Source organism: Jaculus jaculus, chromosome 16, assembly GCF_020740685.1.
Source record: "Jaculus jaculus isolate mJacJac1 chromosome 16, mJacJac1.mat.Y.cur, whole genome shotgun sequence".
NCBI lineage: Eukaryota > Metazoa > Chordata > Mammalia > Rodentia > Dipodidae > Jaculus > Jaculus jaculus.
The window spans coordinates 59,077,913-59,104,162 of NC_059117.1; the positions used below are offsets into that span (position 1 = coordinate 59,077,913).

Here is a 26,250-nt window from a genome sequence, read left to right on the forward strand (position 1 = left end):
CCAGACACACGTGCCACCTTGTGCATCCGGCTTTACATGGGTCCTGGAAAATCAAACCTGGGTCATTAGGCTTTGCAGGCAGATGCCTTAACTGCTGAACCATCTCTCTAGACCCCTTTCATAGTGTTTTACATTTAAACTTTTGTAATACTGACATGAAGTTTAATTTTTAATCAAACTAAAATATTCACAAGCAAACAGCAGGTTATATGCATGTCAATATACAACTCTATTTAGTGCATACATGCACTCAGATAACTTGCACAATTCTGAAGTTAAAATCCACCATTCCCTTGAACTTATAAAAGTGTATATACATTTTTTAAAAGCTCAAAACAAAACAGAACACAAACTCTCAGCAAGAGAATAATTTGTAGTTATAACTAAATACAAAGAGACCATGGGGTGATACATGTTAGTGTTAAAGTACAGGTCCAGAGCTGTGGAGATGGCTCAGTGGCTAAAGGAGCCTGCCTGCAAAGCCTGATGGCCTGGATTTGATTCCCCAGTACCCACGTGAAGCCAAATGCATAAAGTGGCACATGCATCTGGTTCTGCAGTGGCAGGAGGCCCTGGTGCACCCATTCTCTCTCTGTGTCTCTACTTGCAAATAAAATATGTTTAAAAAGCACAGGTCCAAGCGTAAGCTGGAGCAAACTCTAGCCTGCTTTCTGCATGAGAGGAATGTGAGTAGCACATGCATCTTCCATAACATCCTACAGTGATTATTCAAGCCTCTTTCCTTTGCTACCAAAAAGTGACCATTAATGAATTAGCTTATAAAACAATGGACTCTTCTTAGTAAGTGACCTTTTACCCATTTTGGCTGCTGTGGAACTGCAATAAGACTCAATATTTTATGACCAGTCAAAGACATCATGGAGGAAAGAAAGATCAGAGCATATATATCAAATATTTCATACAGGGCTGGAAAGATGGCTTAGCAGTTAAGGTGCATGCCTGCAAAGCCTAAGGACCCATGTTTGACTCTCCAGGTCACATGTAAGCCAGATGTACAAGGTGATGCAAATGTGCAGGATTGCACATGTGCACAAGATAGTGCTCTCATCTGGAGTTCGATTGCAGTGGCTGTGGAGGCCCTGACCTACCAATCCCCTCTCTCATAAAAAAAAAAAATTACAAAAAAATTCCATACAAAAAGATTGTACAAAAATCATGACTTTATTATACATTAAAAAATCTTCTTAACAACATATTTCATGAAACCTTGTCAGCAAATACCTATTTTGACAAGATGAAAAATAAATTGTGCCCCACAAGTATACCATGACCACACAGAGGTGAATTTTTCAGCTCCAGTTCTAAAGGGGAAATGTTATGGGATTTTTAATTGTACACCACATAATTGGTTGATGACATCAGTGAACCAAGTCATTTATGTCACAAAATCACCTAATATGTAAAGCAATTTTGTACACTAATTTACTTCCCAGCACTCATATTAGCTGGAGTGAATTTTTAGGAGTATAGCCAGAGACTGGTTCTAGTTCTAACACTTTATGAATATAGAACAAAAATCTCATGAAAGTAAATTACACACTAAAAATAAAATGTAGGACTTATTTGCTACAACTGGTATATTTAAATCCAGTACAACCTGAAGAAGGCTGAAAGATTGTTATCAAAACTAGCATCAGTATTTTCATTATATTCAGATGGCAGAAATTTTGTAATGAGCTAGCTGTTAGGGTCTGTCAGCATTTTTGTTTCTTTTTCTGTTTTTCCGAGGTAGGGTCTCGCCGTAGCTCAGGCTGAAATGGAATTCACTATGTTGTCTCAGGGTAGCCTCGAACTCATGGCAATCCTCCTACCTCTGTCTCCCAAGTGCTGGGATTAAAGGCGTGCGCCACCACGCCTGGCTCAAATTTTAAATACTATGGTTCCTACATGTAACTCAAAATTAACTCATATACATTTGTCACACAAAATTTCCTACCTTGCCCTCAAGAATGAAGGAAAGAACTTTCTCACCCCTGAGCGTGGGCTTGAGAAATCTTCTGAAATTAGATACAAAATAATCCTCACAGACAGACAGAAACAAGACTAGCTTCAGGGACTTTGTTGGAATAACAGTCTCTAGTTAACAAGTGTTCAAAGCTTTAAAAAGATGCATGAATAAATTATTCCCTTTTGACTTCATTACCAGTTACAGTCAATACAGGTAACAGAATTAGGCAAGGCAGGCTTACTTTCTTTTTTAAAAAAAGGCGATTTTGTTAATTTCTAAAAACCATTCACTGTAAGTATAAGTCTGAGAAAAGACAGCTCCAATCTGACCCAACTGCCAAGCAGGCAACTCAGTTAGAAGGGATTCTGGAAGAAGACACACACACACACATAAAAGATGAAGGCTGGAGAGATTGCTCAGTGGTTAAACAGTGTACCCACAAAAAGCCAAATGCACAAAGTGCTGCATTCATCTGGAGTTCGTTTGCAGTGACAGAAGGCTCTGGTGTACCCACACTTATTCTCTCATACTCTCTCTCTCCTTGCAAATAAATAAATAAAAATATTTTACAAGAACAAGATGAGCCCAAACAATTAGAAAGAAACTCACTAGCAGCCTTCTTTGAAAAGCAGAGGTATTAATAGTGACATGCAGATGTTTGCAGCCATGAAATAGATACTTGAGTGCCACAGTACAAACAGTGAATCACCTGAAATCGCTAAGTCTGTTCATGATTTGTACTTGGAATTGGAACATTCTGATCTAACCTATGGACATGGGTGTGTCATTGTAGGAATTCCTACAAAATTATGGCCTAAAAGGAAGAGTAAGACTGTCTGGCATCCCTAAGTTTGCTAGTATTCTTAACCCCACTTGTACTTTGCATTGTGCTACCATGAAAAACCCCAGCCAAGTCAAACTGCCTCCTCCTAAGGACAACCACACTTCCCTTTTATCTAATCGAGGTAACATCTACAAAGAAAGACTTACTTAATCAGAAAACTTGAGCTGGGGAGGTAGCTCAGTGGTTGAGTGCTTATCTAGGATGCATGAGACCCCACCTTCAATTCCCAGCACTACAAAAATCAAACAAAAAACAAATATAGAAACCAGAACCATTACCAATCTGAAAAACAAGATTTGGCACAACTAAGTACTGACCACCACAGAAGAAATTTTAACTTGAACAAGAGGAATGATGCACTACTGTGAAAATGTTTCCTTTAATAATCACAAAATAAATTTTGATCAAAACGTATCGCATACATTTCTGCTTGCTTACTATATGTTTTGGCAACATAAGGCTTCAAAGAATATAAATAATCACTACTCCCATTTGGCACATGGATAAAAGGAATATCATGATCCTATATAGAACTACCCCATTCCTATAGAAAACAATGTACAGTGTAAAACAACTGAGCTACAATATGAAAACTCAGAGATGCTAGTCCTAAATCAGAACTGGGAAGAGAAAATATATATTACAGAATAAAAGGTCTTTTCCCTTGTGGAATCAGTCTTAGTGGTTAGCCACTTGAAAACCAGTAACTATGACTATGTAAGATACTTTACTTTATATGTTTGACATATATATACATATATATATGTATGTGTGTGCATATATATATCATATATATATGATATATATATGTATATATATATGTATACTTTTTCATGTGGAACACATGAACATAATTTCTATAACTAATGTTTAAGATTGGAGTTAAAAAAAATCAAGTTTTGACACAGGAGATAAGCTGTACAGAAATGTCATTTTAACCTTGGCACCAGGCTAAAATCCTTCCTTGGTCAAGCTTTCTTATATTACACTAGATATTCAATTTCCTTCCAGTCTTTCATGGAATTAGATCATTTATGCATTTGAAAAGCGTAAGTATTTACAATAATTAGTGCAAATTATTCTGTGCACATAAATTATTTTCCTTTGGGGATATAAAGTGATAAATTCAATATATTATCAAAACATGGGATTACGAAAATACTGGGACTATCGGTCTGAAATTTAAAGATTATGTTTTCTAAACTAAACTGCAAATGTTTACTTTAAATAGTAAACACAAATGGTATAGCATATCTTCTGAAATGTTACTTGATTATCAGTAAAAGTCATTTTACACAGTGCAGAGAATACAACGTATCATCCTGTAACAGGATCTTTACAAGTCAAGTCCAACACCAATCTCTACCAGAACAACAAAAAAAAAGAAATCTCTTTGAATGAATTCTGAAATCCTATTCTATTACTGCTCTGCAGCAATAACTAACGCCCCAACCTGAGAACGAGCATGGTAACAACATGCCGAGGGCTGTATCAGCCTTGAACCCGACACTATGTTGCTTCCTGTTGGCATCAGGTATGGTTTATCAGAAAGATGAGAGGAATCTAAGAAAAGGCCCTGAAATCAATGGCACCACCTGCCACCTTAAAATCTCTGCTCTACAAATTTATACAACTTCTGTTAGACACATTGTTAAAATATGTTGAAACTCAAAAGCATTCTCTATGTGAAGGTTGTTTTAACTTGTCCATTTGAACACTTCCTAATACCAACAAACATTCCTAAGGAGAGAGAGGTCAGGGAGGGAAGGAACACATCCATGAAGGTCTACAGCTGAACAAAAAATGATTTCTTAGGGGTACAGCCAATTACACTGCAAGATTAAAAAATTCACAGTCTGAAGGAAAAATGCCTGAACAAGTATATTCCTCAGCACTAAATTTCAGGGAAATAAGTAGGTCTTATTTTTAGGTAAATGGAATTGAATGATAATGCACAGTATTTTATTTTTAAGAGAAAAAAATTCAATGTAAACCTACGTTGTCAAGTTCAATCTTTTAAAACTGAAGTAAAACAAGCTTCGTCTCCTTAGTATTTCAGCATAGTTGCTACCTTGTGCCATGTCACCACAGACATTGTCAATTGGGGGGAGGGGCTGTCCATCAAAAAGCCAGGATGAGTTTATGCTTCTGATTCTCTCTTCTTTCCCTCTTCTCCCAAGTCACTCTCTTCTGACTGGCTACTGCTTAGGACGACAAACTGCCCCTCACTGCTGGCTTGGTTTGGTCTACTGGATGCAGCAATCAGCCGACTTTGTTCTTCCAAGTCCTAGTGGAAAGACAAAAAAGAAGCTAAGTTCACTACTTGCAGTCAAATGGAAAATGATTCACTTAAAATACTGGAAATGATGACCCAGCAGTTAAAGGCACTTGCTTGAAAGGTCTGCCGGCCTGGGTTCAATTCCCCAGCACACACAAAGTGGTGCATGCATCTGGAGTTTGTTAGCAGGAGCAAGAGTTCCTGGCATGCCCATTCATCCTCTTTATCTCTCTGCTTGTAAAAGTTTGTTTTGTTTTGTTTTGTTTTTCCAGGTAGGGTCTTACTCTAGCCCAGACTGACTTGGAATTCAGGCTGGACTTGATCTCACAACAATCCTCCTACCTCTGCTTCCCAAGTGCTGGGATTAAAGGTATGCACCACCATGCTTGGCAATAAAAACATTTTTTAAAAATACTTGATAGCCACTTTAATTCTGTCATAAATGTATGCATAATTCTGGTAACTGATGAAAAGGAAGGCTGCACATACCACTGGGACACAAAATTTTAGTACCATTCTAATAATTCCATAAAAGCTAAAATTCAAACAAAACTTGTTTCCCTTTATTCTTTTTTTTTGGTTTGTTTTTGTTTTTAGTTTTTTCAAGGTAGGGTCTCACCTAGCCCAGGCTGACCTGGAATTCACTATGGAGTCTCAGGGTGGCCTCGAACTCACAGCAATCCTCTACTTCTGCCAGCACACCCCACACTTTATTCTTTTTTTAATGGCCAACAATCAAATTCCAGCTGTCATCATTTCTTACTTAAGTTATCTCAGGATAAAAGTTTCAAGATCTCTCGCATTCTCCAAGGCCACTTGCAATTACCCACAATTCCCTTTTCTATCTCTCTCTCCTCCTGCCAAGCAAGATGCTGAAAGGAAAGAAGGCCAAGGGGAAGAATGTGGCCCTGGAGCCTGCCTTCATAAAGCAGCAGGAAGCCAAAAAGGTCGTTAATCCTCTGTTTGAGAAAAGGCCCAAGAATTTTGGCATTGGCATTAGACAGGATATTCAGCCCAAAAGGGACCTCAACCGCTTTGTCAAATGGCCCCGTTACAGCCGGCTGCAGTGGCAAAGGGCTATTCTGCGGCCAAAAGTGCCTCCTGCAGTCAACCAGTTCACCCAGGCTTTGGATCGCCAAACAGCTGCCCAGCTGCTGAAGCCTGCCCACAAGTACAGGCAGGGACTAAACAGGAGAAGAAGCTGAGACTACTGGCCTGGGCTGAGAAAAAACGCTGCTGGCAAAGGGACATTCTGACTAAGTGACCCCCACCCCCGTCCTTTGAGGGGTGTCAACACCATCACGACTTTGGTGGAGAACAAGTCTCAGCTGCTGGTGAGTGCACATGACATGGATCCCATTGAGCTGGTAGCGTTCCTGCCTGCCTTGTGTCACAAGATGGGGGTCCCATGCTGTATCATCAAGGGGAAGGCCAGGCTAGGGAGGCTAGTCCACAGGAAGACATGCACATCCATTGCCTTCACACAGGTCAACTTGGAAGACAAAAAAGCCCTAGCTAAACTGGTGGAAGCTATCAGGACCAATTACAATGACAGATACAACGAGATTTGTGGCCACTGGGTGTGGGAGGGCAACATACTGGGTCCAAAATCTGTGGCTCGCATTGCCAAGCTGGAAAAGGCAAAGGTTAAAGAACTGGCCACCAAGCTGGGCTGAGTGTACACCACTGAGCTTTCTGTACATACAGATAATAATAAACACAGTCCTTCAAAAACAAAAAAGTTTCAAGAGGGACCACCCCACATTGCATTCCTCCCTGGCCCCAGATCTCTGTCCCACCCTTGCTCAATGCATCCTGCTACATCAGGCCATGCAAGCCTGACTTCAGTATTATCACTGCCATTTCTCCTCCTCGTTTCTCTATCCAGCCCACTGTCAAGTCTTTCTGATCTGTTTTCATTTAGATACCCCCAGCTGTCTATCTCTTTTCTACTCCTACTGTCAATGCCACCAAGTATTTTGTTTGTTTGTTTTTTGTTTTTTGAGGTAGGGTTTCACTCTAGCCCAAGCTGACCTGGAATTCACTATGAGGTCTCAGGGTAGCCTCGAACTCATGGTGATCCTCCTACCTCTGCCTCCCAAGTGCTAGGATTAAAGGCACGTGCCATCACGCCCAGCCAATGCTCTATCTCATGGATCACCTCATTAAAATCTGGCTCTGAAAATTATGTAGATTAAAAATTACCCTTTTGTGGATTTGACACCAAGTACTGCAGTACTGTGGATTTGTATTCCAGTACAGTGTGTGTGTGTGTGTATGTGTGTGTGAACTTACATTCCTACCAATACTGAAAATACATACATTACTTTTCACCCTTAAAGTTATGATAGCAATTAAGTCCATAAGTTTCTCAAAAGAACTACTCTGACAGAGACAACCCTCTCTGGAATATGAAATTTCTGGTCCCACTGTGTGTCAAAGTAGCTACCATGTAATTCAGATGCTAAGCCTTTTCTGCCATGTTATAAGTCATCTGGTTATGAAGTGGCTGGACAAACAAACAGACTTCCATATGGAGATTAAAACTCTAGGGGTCACAGTGCTGAGTTAAGTCTTCACACAGCACATGAGGAGGAGATCCAGGCTCTAGGACTGCATACCTTTTCAATCTGTTTTTGCTTGTTGAGTTCTTTCTGTTGCTTCTCTTTTACTCTCTCTATTTCTTTTTGTTTTTCTGATGTCCTACGATCCTAAAGAAGAGAGGAGTGAAACAATTAAACACATAGAACCTTTACATTCTGTACACTTCAAACTGGACCTTTGTGACCTTTCACTTTTTTGTACTTACATATGAGAAGGTTCAATCACTTGCATTCTCTAACAGTCACTAATCCAGACTCTAAATGCTGCGACAGCAATAGCAGCCACTGTTAACCTTGCTTAGCAAAATAATTTTATTTACATGCTAATAGGAAAGCTTGTATTATACTACTTTAGTTAATATTCTTGGAAGATTATCTTAGATTCTTACCAGTTCAGCATGCAAAGCTATCTGTTTGGCCAATCCAACAGAATCACATATCTAAAATGAGAAAAGGGCACAAAACACTCTGTTGTTTTCATATCAAAGCAAAACTTTCAAGAAGTCAAATGGATGGCATAACTAGCTGTAGCTCATTAACACACTGCTTCAAATAAAAGCTGATTTAAGAATGTTCTAACCCCAAGTTTTCTTCCGAGTCTGAACTCCCATTTGTGGCTCTCACCTCCCACATGTCCCCTCTTCTCTTTACTTCATGTTCATTCTGAAAGAAGCAAACAGCTGCCACCACTGCTGTAAGTTAATGAATCTGGAAATGGCTAATTATGGGAAAGCATTCTATTCTCAGGAGCAGCCTAGGAGGCTAGAAGATTTGGCCCAGATGACATGGCCACCACATATGAAGGCTCAGCCCATCAGCGTGGCTCTCTTCAGAGCAACATGCTTTGTCTAGCAGTCCAGTCATACTGGACAATTAGAGGCTTTTGTTTTTTGCTGGGGGGAGGGGGTTACATAGGGTCTCATTGTAGCTCAGGCTGACCTGGAATTCACTATGTAGTTTCAGGTTGGCCTCAAACTCACAGCGATTCTCCTACTTCTGCCTCCCAAGTGTTGTTGGGATTAAAGGTGTGTGCCACCATGACCAGCCAAATTATTTATTTATTTTGATTTTTCAAGGTGGCAATCTCCTACCTCAACCTTCTGAGTGCAGGGATTAGAGGCATGTGTCACCATACCTATTGGGATATTTTTCCCCCTAAAAATTTTTGTTAAAAACTGAGACTCTGGGGCTGGAGAGATGGCTTAGTGGTTAAGGTGCTTGCCTGTGCAGCCTAAGGACCCAGGTTTGACTCCCCAGAACCCATGTAAGCCAGATGCACAAGGTGGCACACCCATTTGGAGTTTGACTACAGTGATTAGAGAGGCCCTGGCACACCAATTCTCCTCCCCCACCATAAAAAATAAAACAAAATTGAGAACTCTGACCCATATTTTACAACAGAAGCATCTTGAAAAGCCAGGTACCTTTTCCCCCTCATTGTTTGACTCAAATATATAGCACACTGATGACAAGTTACTTTCACTTCTCCCTCCTGATGTCCGCAGAACAAATCCAAACAGTCGCTTGTTTTCCTGGTGAGTAGCATACAAAACCACACAGGGTAATGGAAACTGCCACAAAAAACAAACAAACAAACATACATAAGTACACTTTAGACCCTCCAAATCATGGCAGCAGCACTCATAGACAACAAATTCATATGCTAAGTTTTTAAAATATCAGAGTTTTAAAGCCATTGTTAATAGACTGGTGATATAAAACAAGTATCATATTTGGCTTGGATTACCAAGAATAAGTTGTTGAATACTGACTTTTATTTTTCATTAAAATATTTTATAAATACAGGGGCTGGGGAAATGGCTTAGCAGTCAAGGTGTTTGCCTGTGAAACCTAAGGACCCCGGATACATTCCCCAGGACCCATGTAAGCCAGATGCACATGCATCTGGAGTTTGTTTGTAGTGGCTGGAGGCCCTGGTGTGCCCATTCAAGAAAAATAAATAAATAAATAATATATATATATTATAATAAATACAACAAAAATGGTATATAAAATTATCAAATAAACTCAATTTGTTTTCTAACTCCTACTGCTTATTTCATGGGTATATAAATTCCCTAACTAAGGGATAAACATTAAGAGTCACACCAGAGTGTACATTCTTCAAAGTTACACAGAATGTTCAATTGTAACTTTGGAGATGGTCATACCCTTAACAACAGTCTAACGACCAGTTACAACTGATACTATCATACCTGAGTATACGGGATCAGGACTACTATCAAGTTACAAGATGTGTATAGGAACAAAAGTGACTTAAAGCTTTAATTATGCAGAACTCACTGTGAGTCTTGTAACTTGTGTCTGTGGATCAATTAACCTATAATAATTAAAAATTTGAAAAACAAATTTTAATTAGGCTGAAATTGTAAATTCATTTTTCCTAAGAGTTTGTTTAGGGAAGGCTACTACTTACTTTAAGCAGTCACAAGTGACTAACAGGTGTGATTCTGTCATGCGAAAGATGTTATGGATGGCCCGAGCAGCTAAAATTTGGCGCATTGTCTCATAAACAACATCTGGATGGTCATCTGACTTCACCTCCATAGAACCAAGGAAGCGGACAATAAACAGCTGATGGAGAATCGAGTCTGTAATAGAACACGGTACACTATGGCTTGGGGGAGGTTGTTTGCAGTTTTGATTTGCTTTGGTTTTTAGAGGCAGGGTTTCACTCTAGCCCAGGGTGACCTGGGATCACTCTCTAGTCCAAGGTTAGCCTTGAACTCATAGAGTTCCTTGTACCTCTGCCTCCTGAGTGCTGGGATTAAAGGCATGCACCATCATACCTGGCCAGTTTTGTTTTTTTAAGACATGGTCTCAGCATGAAGCTCAGGCTGGCCTTAAACTCATGATCCTCCCCTAGTTCCCAAAGCTGGAATTAAAAGCATGTGCTGCCCTGCCTGACTCTCTCATGCATTTCTAAACTCCATAGTTCTCTGCCAGAATATACTGCCTCCTTTTAGAGTTTACAGTGAAAATTTAAACCTAAAGGAGGTATCCAGAAATAACTCCTCTTTTAATATTGTTATTTATTTGAGAGAGGGAGAGAGAGTAAATATGGGTGTGCCAAGTCCCCTTGCCACTGCAAAGGAACTCTAGATGCATGTGTCACTTTTTGCATCTGGTTTTACATGTGTACTAGGGAACTGAACCCCTGAGCCATCTTCCTAGCCCCCAAATCACTCCTAACTTCAGTGTTTCAAGTTGTAGGAAAATTAAGGTCTTAATTTCAGACAGCAAAATGTTATGGTTCTGAGTACAAGGAATTCTTTGCACTATTTTCATATTTTTTCTGTAAGTTTAAAATTCTACTTTAAAAAGGGGAGGTAGGTTGGGGACTGGAGAGATGGCTTAGTGGTTAAGGCATTTGCCTCCAAAGCCAAAGGACCTTGGTTCGATTCCCCAAAACCCACGTGAGCCAGATACACAAGGGAGCGTACGCGTCTGGAGTTTGTTTGCAGTAGCTGGAGGCCCTGGCGTGCCCATTCTCTCTCTTTCTCTGCCTCTTTCTCTTTCTCAAAAAAATAAAAAAAAATTAAAAGGGGAGGCTGGAGAGATGGCTTAGCAGTTAAGGCACTTGCCTGCAAAGCCTAACAACCTGGGTTCAATTCCCCAATACCCATGTAAAGCCAGATACACAAAACAGAGCATGCATCTGGAGTGTTTGCAGTAGCCAGAGGCCCTGGTGTGTCCATTCTCTGACGGTGTCTCTCTGCTTGCATATAAATACATAGATACATACAGATTACTGGAAGAAAAGTAGCAAAAGGGTAACATAAACCTTTCAGAACAGCTTCTAAGGATAGACTATGTAAGGTCAGAAGTTCTGGTGCCTTAGGAGTATAAGCTCACTGGAAAATTTTTTGAAATAAAACAATACTCCAATTGAGTCCTCTCACAGCAGATGTGGTTTGCCTGTCAATCTCTCACCATAGATGAGGGAGGATCCTTGAGACCCCACAACTCCCAGACAGAATAGAGAAAACTTACAACTGCTGAGAAAGGGGAGTCATGTCCTCTAGTAGTGTAGGCTACTGGAGGACTGTCCTTTCTTCAGTAAATAACCTGCCACTCAAAAGAAGAAAGTGACTGGGATTTAAATCAAGAGAGAGAGAGAAGGCATGGAAACAGGATGAGGATGTAACAGGAAGGAGCGTTTAGCAGGAGGGGAGTAAAAAGAGGTGGTAAATGGGGGTGTGGGATCAAAATGTATTCTATGTTCGTATGAAGGTAAATGATAAAAAAAAGTTAAGAAACGGGGGAAGGACTGAGTCCAGCAGCAGAGCAAACAGAAATGACACATTCTGCAGCTTTCCATCGAGCTGTAAAATACGAAAATATGGCAGGTCTGCTCTACCTTCAGTTTCTGATTTTGTACTTCCTCCAGATTCTCCAAATGGATTTGTTCGCCTGCGAAGTTTAGGGAAAAATATGAACAAATGCCCAGTTACCTTGAGCCACTCAGAAGAAATCAAAGAATTGAGACCAGAATTAAAAACTGAGTCACAAAACTTTATACATACACTTTACAAAGAAAAACTCTAAACTGTTCCACCTTGTTAAAGAACAACGTTGATGGCCAAGTTAATATGATATAACCTCTATGCTGACAACCTGGGTTTGATTTCCCAGCACCCACATAAAGCCAGATGCACCAAGTGGTGCATGCATCTGGAGTTGGTTTGCAGTGGCAAGAGACCCTGGAGCACCCATTCTCATTTTCTCTGCTTACAAATAAAAAATATATAAATAAAATGATTTCTATCTATGTATCTTAACTCCTTCATCAATACCCAAACAAAAAAATTAACTACCTTGACTAGAATATTATTCTTCCTTCTATAAACAAAAGATGACTCATTAATAATTCATAGCCACAATGTCTTAGTAATGTCCTAAAAACTTCTTATTCTGATATATTTTTATAACCCTACCACACACATGGATATTCTTCTTTAAGAATAAGGGTCATGACCTAAGGAGAGAACTATTAATTTCCTTTTGCAGTTGTCAGAACAAATGGCTAAGTAAGCATGATGGTCAATTCAGAATTTCTCTCTCTTTTTTCTTTTTTTGGCAGGGAGCAGACCCATTTGGGTATGTTAGACAAGTGCTCTACCACTCTATTATATCTCTAGTCACCCAGGACTAAACTCTTTTTTTTTTTTGGTTTTTCGACGTAGGATCTCACTCTAGTCCAGGCTGACCTGGAAGTCACTATGTAGTCTCAAGAGTGGCCTTGAATTCACCTACCTCTGCCTCCCAAGTGCTGGGATTAAAGGCATGTGCCACCACACCCAGCTAAACATTTTTTTTAATTAGGTTACTTGATCATACCTACTTGAAGCAGGGGACTAACAGAAAAGCCTTCATGGTTTGATCCAATTAACATACTGTTGGGTAATTCAAATGCACAGCTACTGCATAATGACGTCTGAGAGACGGCGCATACAGAAAGGGGTCATGAATCCTACTGACCACAGTGGCACAATGCCCCAGTGACATCATCACTCACTCACCTGCCTCCCTGGCCAGAGACCTTTGCCTGGCCAGGCAGATCTTCACACACAGGAGAAATGATGTCAAACTGGATTGGAGTGTCCGGGGCAACAAGAGAGTCCAGAGAGAGGGCAGCCAAATTCGTGGACTCTGACCCCAGGGAGCCTGAGCTGCTGGTTCGAGCTGTCGGTGGCCGAGTGGGCCTGAGCACAAAGACAAACAAGACCACACTGAAGTCAGTGTTCTGTGCTGCTAGCTCCATTTTTACTGTCTTTGAAAAGATAAACAAAGCAAAGCTCAATAAAAGCATAATCCCAGGCCAGGTGTGGTGGTGCATGCCTGTAATACCAGCATTCGGACAGAGGGCAGGGGCAGGAGACAAGGATAAGGAGCAGGAGAATTAGCACATGTTCCCAGCCAGTCTGTTCTACATAGCAAACCTTGTCTCAAAATACACACACAGCCCTAAAAATTTATCTGGACACTTTAAAGAAGCTTGCAATCATTTATTTAGTAGCCTTATTTGTAAATGTGCCACTTTGCAAACAGGCTCTCTGCTATTCAGGGAACTACTTAGTTTGAATCTCAGTAGCACTGCTGAAGTCAAAGCACTCGCTCGTTCACCCGGGACAGCACACATGGTACTTTAAATAGCTCGACTAACTCACCCTGCTGGCCGCAGGCTCTCATGTCTCTGCTGGAAAGAAGGAGAAGGAGTGACAGCTTCCAAGGCTGACTGATTTACCCGAGCAGCAGTTTCCTGTTTTGATTTAAAAGGAAAAAAAAAAAGAGAGAGAGAGAGAGACAGAGACTAGTATTACTAATGTAGGAAACCCAAGTTTGAATATGGACCCCCCCAACTTGTCATCACGCTTTTGGGCTATGCTTAGATATAAAATGGAGCTACTAAAGCACTTCCACAGTCTCATACCTTACTACTAAGGATGTGAATTTCACAACATTATAGATTTAACTTTCCCCCTGCTTTCAATAGCTTACGGGAGGAAATCTGATCGTTTTCTACTGATACACATGATAAGACATTATTTTAAACCACTTTTAACTACCAGTTACTTTGGATTAAGGTTTGTATTGCTATCACCTAGTGCCTGGCTATTAGGTTAATCTGAAAACAGAAATTCAGAATGGTACCTGCTCATTAAATATGAAATAACATGGGCTGGAGAGATGGCATAGCCATTAGGCTCTTGCCTGTGAAGCCTAAGGACCCAGTTCGAGGTTTGATTCCCCAGGACCCACGTTAGCCAGATGCGTAAGGGGGTGTATGTGCCTGGAGTTTGTCTGCAGTGGCTGGAGGCCCCGGCACACCCATTCTTTCTCTCTCTCTCCCTCTTTCTCCCTCTGTCGCTCTCAAATAAATAAATAAAAATAAACAAAAAAGTTTTTAAAAAGTTTTAAATATGAAATAACATTACAGGATACAATACACTCTGAAGTATCTTCGTATTTATTAGCTTCTACTGTTATTATAAGTATCCTGGCTGGCACCTCAAAACCATTTTGATAGAGCCAAAATTCTTTTCTGAATTCTTGTCTTCTTGGGGATTGGAAACCCACTCTTTATCATACTTGCCTCCTGTATCTTTCATATTTATTTTGTTATGTAGTATTTTACTTATTTATTTGCAAGCAGAGAGAGGCAGAAAGAGGGGAGAAGGAACGGGGAAGAGAGAGAGAGAAGAGAGAACGAATGGGCATGCCAGGCCTCCAGCCACTGCAGACGCACTCCAGTGCGTGTGTCACCTTGTGTGTATGTCTGCATATGGGTACTAGAGAATCAAACGAGAATGATTAGGCTTTGCAGGCAAGCACCTTAACCAATGAGCCATCACTCTGGCCCTCCTATATCTTTTACTCATTCAGTAACTAACTAATTTAATCTACTTTTATGTCAATATTAGCTAAACTACAGAAGGGTTAGGTTCCCAGTAGAAATCCTTCCTCAACCAAAATCAAATGCCTATTACTGGGAAGCAAGGCAGGTCCAAAAAGATAGGCAGTTTAGACACCTGTCCTAGTACTAGATCCGATCCTTTCCCAACTGCTCTGCAGCATGGACACACTCAATTCCTGTGAGCCTGGATATCCCTGGGATATGCTTGGATGCGAGGGTTACACCTATGGTTCTGTAGGAAGGGCTCACGAGGTTTAGTATTTTTGCTACACAAAAGAATCATTTGAGGGGGGAGAGATAATTTAGCATGTGCAATCCCAGTGTGCCTACGGTGATGAAGAGGGAGCATGTGCAATCCCAGTGTGCCTACGGTGATGAAGACGGGAGCATGTGCAATCCCAGTGTGCCTACGGTGATGAAGACGGGAGCATGTGCAATCCCAGTGTGCCTACGGTGATGAAGACGGGAGCATGTGTAATCCCAGTGTGTCTACGGTGATGAAGACGGGAGCATGTGCAATCCCAGTGTGTCTACCGTGATGAAGACGGGAGCATGTGCAATCCCAGTGTGCCTACGGTGATGAAGACGGGAGCATGTGCTATCCCAGTGTGTCTATGGTGATGAAGACGGGAGCATGTGCTATCCCAGTGTGCCTACGGTGATGAAGACGGGAGCATGTGCTATCCCAGTGTGCCTACGGAGATGAAGACGGGAGCATGTGCAATCCCAGTGTGCCTAACGTGATGAAGACAGGAGCATGTGCAATCCCAGTGTGCCTACGGTGATGAAGACGGGAGCATGTGCAATCCCAGTGTGTCTACCGTGATGAAGACGGGAGCATGTGCTATCCCAGTGTGCCTACGGTGATGAAGACGGGAGCATGTGTAATCCCAGTGTGCCTACCGTGATGAAGACGGGAGCATGTGCAATCCCAGTGTGCCTACGGTGATGAAGACGGGAGCATGTGCAATCCCAGTGTGCCTACCGTGATGAAGACGGGAGCATGTGCAATCCCAGTGTGCCTATGGTGATGAAGACGGGAGCATGTGCAATCCCAGTGTGCCTACGGTGATGAAGACGGGAGCATGTGCAATCCCAGTGTGCCTACGGTGATGAAGACGGGAGCATGTGCAATCCCAGTGTGCCTACGGTGATGAAGACGGGAGCATGTGTAATCCCAGTGTGCCTACCGTGATGAAGACGGGAGCATGTGCAATCCCAGTGTGCCTATGGTGATGAAGACGGGAGCATGTGCAATCCCAGTGTGCCTACCGTGATGAAGACGGGAGCATGTGCAATCCCAGTGTGCCTATGGTGATGAAGACGGGAGCATGTGCAATCCCAGTGTGCCTACGGTGATGAAGACGGGAGCATGTGCAATCCCAGTGTGCCTACGGTGATGAAGACGGGAGCATGTGTAATCCCAGTGTGCCTACCGTGATGAAGACGGGAGCATGTGCAATCCCAGTGTGCCTACGGTGATGAAGACGGGAGCATGTGCAATCCCAGTGTGCCTACGGTGATGAAGACGGGAGCATGTGCAATCCCAGTGTGCCTACGGTGATGAAGACGGGAGCATGTGCTATCCCAGTGTGCCTATGGTGATGAAGACGGGAGCATGTGTAATCCCAGTGTGCCTACGGTGATGAAGACGGGAGCATCTGTAATCCCAGTGTGTCTACCGTGATGAAGACAGGAGCATGTGCCATCCCAGTGTGCCTACAGTGATGAAGACGGGAGCATGTGTAATCCCAGTGTGCCTACGGTGATGAAGACGGGAGCATGTGCAATCCCAGTGTGTCTACGGTGATGAAGACGGGAGCATGTGTAATCCCAGTGTGCCTACAGTGATGAAGACGGGAGCATGTGTAATCCCAGTGTGCCTACGGTGATGAAGACGGGAGCATGTGCAATCCCAGTGTGTCTACGGTGATGAAGACGGGAGCATGTGCAATCCCAGTGTGCCTACGGTGATGAAGACGGGAGCATGTGCAATCCCAGTGTGCCTACGGTGATGAAGACGGGAACATGTGCAATCCCAGTGTGTCTACGGTGATGAAGACGGGAGCATGTGTAATCCCAGTGTGCCTATGGTGATGAAGACGGGAGCATGTGCTATCCCAGTGTGCCTACGGTGATGAAGACGGGAGCATGTGTAATCCCAGTGTGCCTACGGTGATGAAGACGGGAGCATGTGCAATCCCAGTGTGTCTACGGTGATGAAGACGGGAACATGTGCAATCCCAGTATGCCTACGGTGATGAAGACGGGAGCATGTGTAATCCCAGTGTGCCTACGGTGATGAAGACGGGAGCATGTGCTATCCCAGTGTGCCTACGGAGATGAAGACGGGAGCATGTGCAATCCCAGTGTGCCTACGGTGATGAAGACGGGAGCATGTGTAATCCCAGTGTGCCTACGGTGATGAAGACGGGAGCATGTGTAATCCCAGTGTGCCTACGGAGATGAAGACGGGAGCATGTGCAATCCCAGTGTGCCTACGGAGATGAAGACGGGAGCATGTGCAATCCCAGTGTGCCTACGGTGATGAAGACGGGAGCATGTGTAATCCCAGTGTGCCTACGGTGATGAAGACGGGAGCATGTGCTATCCCAGTATGCCTACGGAGATGAAGACGGGAGCATGTGCTATCCCAGTGTGCCTACGGTGATGAAGACAGGAGCATGTGCTATCACAGTGTGCCTACGGTGATGAAGACGGGAGCATGTGTAATCCCAGTGTGCCTACGGTGATGAAGACGGGAGCATGTGCAATCCCAGTGTGCCTACCGTGATGAAGAAGGGAGCATGTGCTATCCCAGTGTGCCTACGGTGATGAAGACGGGAGCATGTGCAATCCCAGTGTGCCTACGGTGATGAAGACGGGAGCATGTGCAATCCCAGTGTGCATACGGTGATGAAGACGGGAGCATGTGCAATCCCAGTGTGCCTACGGTGATGAAGACGGGAGCATGTGTAATCCCAGTGTGCCTACGGTGATGAAGACGGGAGCATGTGCAATCCCAGTGTGCCTACGGTGATGAAGACGGGAGCATGTGCAATCCCAGTGTGCCTACGGTGATGAAGACGGGAGCATGTGCAATCCCAGTGTGCCTACGGTGATGAAGACGGGAGCATGTGCTATCCCAGTGTGCCTACGGTGATGAAGACGGGAGCATGTGCTATCCCAGTGTGCCTACGGTGATGAAGACGGGAGCATGTGCTATCCCAGTGTGCCTACGGTGATGAAGCCGGGAGCAGGTGTAACCCCAGTGTGTCTACTGTGATGAAGACGGGAGCAGGTGTAACCCCAGTGTGTCTACTGTGATGATGACGGGAGCAGGCGTAATCCCTGTGTGCCTACTGTGATGGATACAGGGTCATTTTTAATCACAGTGTATCTATTGTACTGGAGACAGGGTCATGTGTAATCCCAGTGTGCCTACTGTGATTAGGAAAGGAGAATCTCCAGAGGCTGGTGGGCCAGGTAGCCTAATGAAATGTAGTAAGTAGTAAGTGACCCTCAGGCAAGGTAGATGACAAGGCCTGAGACTGACATTCCAGGAGGTCTTCTGACCTCCACATATATGCTGTAGCATACATGAACCTGCACCCTACACACAGACACATAAAAAGATTTTAAGGGCTGCAGAGATGGCTTAGTTATTAAGGCATTTGGCTGCAAAGCCAAAACATCCCGGTTTGATTTTCCAGAACCCATGTAAGCCAGATGCAAATGTGGGCCCCTGTGTCTGGAGTTTGTTTGCTATGGCTGGAGTCCTTGGTGTGCCCATTCTCTTTCTCTCTCTCTCAAATAAATAAATAACTAAAATATATTTTTTAAAAAGATTTTAAAAACATGGCCTGAAGAGATGGCTTAGCAGTTAAGGCATTTGCCTGCAAAGCCAGAAGATCCTGATTCTCCAGGACCCATGTAAAACAGATGCATGTGGTGGGGGGGGGGGGCGCACATGTCTGGAGTTTGTTTGCAGTGGCTGGAGGCCCTAGAGCATCCATTCTCTCTCTCTCTCTCTCTCTCTCTCTCTGCCTCTTTCTCCATCTCAAATAAATAAATAAATAATATTGGGGGGGGGGCGAAGATTTAAAAGCCAACTGGGAGTTCCTGCTATGTTACCCTAGTGAAACCAAGTCTTAACAAGCATCTTTTTGTTGTTGTTTCAATGTAGGGTCTTGTTCTAGCCCAGGTTACCTAGAATTCAGTATGAAGTCTCAGGCTGGCCTCAAACTCATGGCAATCCTACCTTGGCCTCCCAAGTACTGGGATTAAAGGCGTGTGCCAACATGCCTGGTTTAACAAGCATTTTAATGAAATTCCCAGTGATCATCATGTACACTTGTATTTCCATTATTCTTTATCAGGAGCCTTTAATTGCATCACTAGCCTCATAAAAGTGCCATTTCTATATTTGTGTTTTGATTTTTTTTTTTTTTTAATGTGAGAGAGGGAGAGTGTGAGTGACAGAGAGAACTGGTGGGCCAGGGCCTCCAGCCACTGTAATCAAACTAGATCTGTGTGACACCTTTGCACATGTGTGACCTTGTGCACTTGCGTCACCTGGTGCATCTGGCTTGCGTGGGATTTGAAGAGACGAGCGTGGGGCCTTAGGCTTCATTGGCAGGTGCTGTAACCACTAAGCCATTTCTCCAGCTGCGTGTTTTGCTTTTATTCTTAGCTGTTCTTTACAACATGAACACATCTTTCACAGAATGCTCTCTAATATTATAGCCCATAGTGATCTTAATATTCTCCAAGCGTAAGCCTATGACTGGCACCTTAGTGCCCCTCAGCTTTAGTTTTGCCTCAGAGTCCCACTCCTTCCTGCACAGAAGAAGCCCTAGCTAATTTTTCTTTATTACCTACTCCACCATCAACACAAAGCTAAATTATCATCACCCAGTTCATACTTGGTGACTAAATGATTTTACTACATTCTCAAGGAAGTTATTGTTCTGGGACCATCAGACCCTCATACACAATACATTACAGCTACCCAATCAAAATCATATTACTGGGCTGGAGAGATGGCTTACAGGTTAAGCGCTTGCCTGTAAAGCCTAAGGACCCTGGTTCCCCAGATGCACAAGGGGGCACACACATCTGGAGTTTGTTTGCAGTGGCTGGAGGCCCTGGCATGCCCATTCTCTCTCTCTCTCTCACTCTCTCTCTCTGTCGCTCTCAAATAAGTAAATAAAAATAAACAAAACAAAAAAAGAGATGAAGAAAAAAAATCATATTATTATAAAACCTGAGAAAGCATCACTCAATTAATAAAAACCATGTAAGCCTTAGACCTCCTTGATTCTAGATCTTGGTAACAAAAAATAAAAAATATTACCTCTGGATTTTCACTTAAGTATATTTGCTTAGATATGTTGTTTATGGTACAAATCCACTGAAAGAAAAAAAAGAAAAATATGATTAATAATTTTTCAACAAAGCTCTTCAAAGGGTGATTATTCAATATTCATCTTAATATTAGGACTGGAGAGATTGCTTAGTGATTAAGGTGCTTGCCTGCAAAGCCTAACAACCTAGGTGTAATTCCTCAATAAAGCCAGATGCACAAAGTGGTGCATGCATCTGGAGTTCATTTGCAATGGCAAGAGGCCCTGGTGTAAAACACTTTGGGACTGGAGTGTGGCTCAGTGGTAAAGTACATACTTAATGTGTGAGGCCCTGGGCCAAAACCAGCTCCACAGACAAAATGCAACAAACAAGAAAATATGTTGCTATACAAGAGGTCTGCCAGCAGATTTAATTATTTTCATATCCTGAGTTTACTTACAAAAGGGGGGAAAAAAAGTGAACGTTAAATGAGATGTCTATATATGTATGTATGTATGTATGTATGTATGTATGTATGTATGTGTGTGTGTGTATATATATATATATATTTTTTTTTTTTTTTTTAAGTAGAGTCTCGCTGTAGCTCAGGCTGACCTGGAAATCATGTAGTCTCAGGCTGGCCTCAAACGCACTGCAATCTTCCTACCTCTGCCTCCCAATGCTGGGATTAAAGGTGTGCGCCACCACGCCCAGCCTATATTTATCTTTTTATATTACCTCCTTAATCCCTATCAAATATGACTGTATAAATTCAGGTACCAGAATACCTATGTGAAAAAGTTAAGGGGTAAATATTTTAATAGCCAATGTACTTTACACACCTCCCTTCTTTCAACACAGAGAACACTCAGCTCCACATCTGCTTACTCTCAAGGATTCCAGTGCCTAGTGGCATTGCTAAACTAACTAGTAATATTCAGTGTGGTCAACCATGAGGAGAGTAAAAATACCTGTTACCTTCTCCAGGATAATAAAGGTAGATGTTTTATCAACATAATTATAATACTAGCTAAAAAGACTCAAAGTCAAGCAACTGTATGTTTTCATAGAAGAATAATTCTGAAACCACAGTTGTTAAAGTATTCCTTCTCGTTTGTACCTTACCTTCCATACCTGGTATACTAAGAGTAAAACTGGAGACAAAATGAAAAGGCTTATAAAGGCAAAACAGGGGCTCCCAAAGTTTTGTTTTCTTGTCTTTCATTTCCCCAAGGGTTTTGGCTGTGGTAGTTTCTGTGTGCCAAACCTGCTGCCACTGTGCTCTCATTGCAGCAGTTGTGTCCCCAAGGGTTAGTGACAGAGATAGTAATTAAACTATCTCGTGACCCTAGCAGCCTGCCAAAAAAACAATACTCACAAGGTCACTGCTGAATGAAGCCTTTAAGACAGCAGAGGCACAATGTCAAAGGTCCTTCCACAATAACATTCTTCAAGAAACTAAAAATGTTCCTCAAAAACAAAACACTGGGTTTTGTTTGTTTGTTTGGTTGGTTTTTTGAGGTAGGGTCTCACTCTAGCCCAGGCTGACCTGGAATTCATTGTAGTCTCAGGGTAGCCTCAAACTCACAGCAATCCTCCTACTTCAGCCTTCCAGTGCTAGGGTTAAAGGTGGGTGCTACCACACCTGGCTACAAAACACTTTAAAAAAGATTTTTAATGATGATTTTTCCAAAATTCCTATAATGAAAACATAGTATGTTTTGTCCTCATAAAGTTTTTTTTTCTTTTGGTGTGTGTACACACGTGTTCATGCACATGTTCACATGGGTGACTACATGCACATTGGTGCCACAGTGCACATGTGGAGGTCAGAGGACATCTTCAAGTGTTGGTCTGCCTTCCACCATATTTAATGCAGGGTCTCTTGTTCACCTCTACATTGACCATGCTAGCTGGCCTGCAAGCTTCCAGGGGATAATTCTCCTGTCTCCACCTTTCTTCTAGCCATATGCATACTGGGATTATAAATGCTCATGCAACAGCCACTGGCTGTATGTGGGTTCTAAGATGGGAAGTTAGGTACTCACGCTTGCATAGCAAGTGTTTGATCCACTGAACCATCTTCTCCAAGCCACCCCCAAGGAAAGTATTTTGTTTTATTTATTTATTTATTTTGAGGTAAGGCCTTCCTCTAGCCCAGGCTGACCTGGAATTCACTATGTAGTCTTAACATGGCCTTGAACTCCCAGCAATCCTCCTACCTCAACCTCCAGAGAACAAGGATTAAAGGCGTGAACCACCAGGCCTGACAGAAAGACAGAGAAGGGATGGGCCAGGTACTCTAACTGCTGCAAACAAACTTCCAGACACATGCACAACTTTGTGCAAATGGCATTAAGTGGGCACTGGGGAATTGAACTCAGGTGGTTAGGCTTTGCAGGCAAGAGCCTTAACCGCTAAGCCATTCCTCTAGCCTCGGAAAAGTATTTTTAAATGTTGCTGACAAAACTAACTAGATGAAAACTTTTACCTCTTCATGGTCCTTCTTACTCTCTGCTTGTAAAATTGAAGACCTAAGGGAAAAGAGAGAAAAAGTTTTAGCCTCAAGTTAAAATTGAAGAGAAGAATACAAGGGACAGTCTTTAGGGAAAGCACACTAACAGTGTCAGACTCTGAGGTGCGGCGGTTCTGAGGGGCTGTCTACATGAAGACGCACCACACTGGAGCTGGTGCTAGACCTCAGAAGACTGACGGTAAGACGGTGCAAGTCAGCCTTCTGGCACTTGTCCCATCAGTGATCCGGCTTGGAAAATCCACTACTGATTGTTTCTCCTTAAGCAGGAGTAAATAAAAACCCCAACATAGAAATGATTAATAGACATGGTAAATTTAAAAGAGAAATTAAGCTTTTCTAATTTTATATCACATCAGGAATGAAAAACTAAAAATAGAAAACTAAATGCAGCTGGTAACTAACAATTAGGTGATTTTGCTAACTGAACACAGGGACTTCTAATCAACACACAGTGCTATTACTCACTGTATGTTTAAGATGGAATAAAAAAGTAATCAGTTGGATAAGAAAATACACTGTACTCTCAGTTTTTAAGAGATAAGAGTTGAGTTTATTTATATATGCAGTATCTTAATATGCAAATTCAGAAGGAAAATGACTTTGAAGGAACACAGAGGTTACTCTGAATATTAAGAAAGTTCAAAGGCAGCCAGGTGTGAAGGCTCATGCCTATTATGCTAGCACTCAGGATAAAATTTATAGGGATCTTTGTTGTTCATTTTTTTTATTTATTTATTTGAGAGTGACAGACATAGAGAGAAAGACAGATGGAGGGAGAGAGAGAGAATGGGCGCGCCAGCGCTTCCAGCCACTGCAAACGAACTCCAGACGCGTGCACCCCCTTGTGCATCTGGCTAACCTGGGACCTGGGGAACCGAGCCTCGAATCGGGGTCCTTAGGCTTCACAGGCAAGCGCTTAACTGCTAAGCCATCTCTCCAGCCCAAATTTATAGGGATCTTTTCCCACAACTGTTTTTATATTTATGCTTTTCAACAAACTGTTCTACTCTATAGGTTCTCATATAATGTAAGGGTAAGATAATTTCTTTAAGGGCATGATAAACAACAATAAACAAAATACCTGGGCTGGAGAGATAGCCTAGCACTTAAGGTGCTAGCCTGCAAAGCCAAAGAACCCAGGTTCAACTCCCCAGTACTCATGTAAAGCCAGAGATGCAAAAGGTGGGACATGCTTTTGGAGTTCATTTGTAGTGGCTAGAGGCCCTCACTCTCTCCCCCTCTCTCTTATCTGCCTCTTTCTCTCTCTCAAATAAATAAATATTTAAATAACAAAAACAAATTAACCAACCAGAAGTAGCTGATTAACATTTAGAAGTAATACTGTTGTGAGCTCCTATACATTACAAGTTAGATTTCTGTTCCCTATAGTAATTAACAAAGTAGAAATTAGGGCCCCCTTTCACTACATGTGACATGCATAAAAATGGAAATTAGAGAGACTGACTAAGACCACAGAGTAAATAAGGGAGCCAGAGTCTGAACGTGACAACCCCAGAGTTGAGTCTTTATTGACTCATGCTGCCTTCCCAGTACTAGGCAGACTTTCAGTGACCAGTGTCTTGCATAAAATCACAGGTCTGTTGTTTTGACAACCTCAAAATACAAAATCATTTCACTAAGCCAGAAAAAAATTCAACTTATGGGAAGAAGGGTTCAGCAGAAGAGGAGTGCAGAGGAGGGACAAGAGAAGGCAATGGGAAGGAATTATCAAGATAATTTATATACATGTATAAAAATTGTCAATAAAAAATTTCAACTCATTAAGGATTAAAACACAGATTACCTTAATATATAGTAAGTCTTAATGTCTGTAACATGTCTGGACAAAAAGGAACTATCTAGTATTTCAGTTTAACATTTAGTAGAAAAAGAAGTTATTGAGAGTAGAAAAAAATACGAACTTTTTTCCATCAAAAGAAGTGATCTGAAAACAGTATCTCCTGTCTTCACAGTCCACGGCCATCACTGAGCAGTTGTCTATGTCCATGGCCAGGCCTCCTGCCACATCTCCACGGGCCTGACTCATTAAGTTCCCGCCCTGCGTGAAGTAAAACTGCCTGTCCCAGGTAGACGATACCAAGCCTGTTTTACTAAATGAAAAGAGTACATTGACATTTGAATAACCCTTATCATTAGCCAGACACAAGATAAAACACATTACAGTGAACCAGGTTGCAAAATAGGCATCAAAGTAACTATATATATATAGTATATATATATATATATATATATATATACTATATATATATATATATATATATATATATATATATATATGCCAACTTTTCAATTTCTAATATAATTAATTCTATGAATGCAAACTCACTTGTGTGAGTATATGCTATCTCCCAACTGAAGCTAGAAATTATTAAGCTACTGCTATTTAATAAAATAAAAGTTCAATGGGCTGAAGAGATGGCTTAGCAGTTAAGGCACTTGCCTATGAAGCCTAAGGACCCAGGTTTGATTCCCCAGTACCCATGTAAACCAGATGCACAAGGTGGCACATGTGTCTGGAGTGTGGCTCTCAAATAAATAAATAAACAATTTATTTATTTAAGAAAATATGCCATTTAAAAAAAAATACAGCCAGGCATGGTGGTGCATATCTTTAATCCCAGCACTCAGGAGGCAGAGGTAGGAGGATTACCACGAGTTTGAGGCCACCCTGAAGCTACATAGTGAATTCTAGGTCAGCCTGAGCTAGAGTGAGACCCTACCTCAAAAACTCAAAAAACAAAAAACAAACAAACAAAAAATACAAGTTCAAGATTCCAAGAGAGTAAGTTGGAAATGGAAGCACTAATTTCATTATCTTATCAAGTATCTTAGTGGTAGAATGCCTGCTGGGAACAGTGAAAAGCCTAGATTCCATTCCCGGTAGTATCAAGAAAAAACAAAAACAAACAAACAAACAACAAAAAAACCAGCCTGGTGAGTTCAATGCCAGCCTGGGACTACAGAGTAAGTTCCAGGTCAGCCTGAGATGGAGTAAAACCCTACCTTGAAAAACCAAAAACAGGGCTGGAGAGATGGCTTAGCGGTTAAACGCTTGCCTGTGAAGCCTAAGGAGCCTGGTTCGAGGCTCGATTCGCCAGGACCCACATTAGTCAGATGTACAAGGGGGTGTACACATCTGGAATTTGTCTGCAGTGGCTGGAAGCCCTGGCACGCCCATTCTCTCTCTCTCTGCCTCTTTCTCTGTCTGTCACTCT

General features: G+C 42.1%; 1 protein-coding gene and 1 pseudogene across 1 annotated transcript in view; one reads left to right on the plus strand and one right to left on the minus strand.

The window, feature by feature from the left end:
- Positions 1–1,163: 1,163 nt before the first annotated feature.
- Positions 1,164–26,250, minus strand: part of Appl1 (adaptor protein, phosphotyrosine interacting with PH domain and leucine zipper 1) — a 52,079-nt gene continuing 26,992 nt past the window's right edge. Inside the window, exons 11-22 of the mRNA XM_004661307.2 lie at positions 24,937–25,125; positions 22,970–23,012; positions 20,489–20,545; positions 13,886–13,977; positions 13,238–13,420; positions 12,076–12,128; positions 10,132–10,306; positions 9,999–10,035; positions 9,119–9,265; positions 8,084–8,134; positions 7,713–7,802; positions 1,164–5,100 (exon numbers count right to left, since the gene is read on the minus strand). Of these exons, the coding sequence (XP_004661364.1) occupies positions 4,954–5,100; positions 7,713–7,802; positions 8,084–8,134; positions 9,119–9,265; positions 9,999–10,035; positions 10,132–10,306; positions 12,076–12,128; positions 13,238–13,420; positions 13,886–13,977; positions 20,489–20,545; positions 22,970–23,012; positions 24,937–25,125 (1,264 nt within the window). The 3' untranslated portion in view covers positions 1,164–4,953. The remainder of the gene's footprint in view (positions 5,101–7,712; positions 7,803–8,083; positions 8,135–9,118; positions 9,266–9,998; positions 10,036–10,131; positions 10,307–12,075; positions 12,129–13,237; positions 13,421–13,885; positions 13,978–20,488; positions 20,546–22,969; positions 23,013–24,936; positions 25,126–26,250) is intronic.
- Positions 5,961–6,809, plus strand: LOC101612771 (annotated as a pseudogene).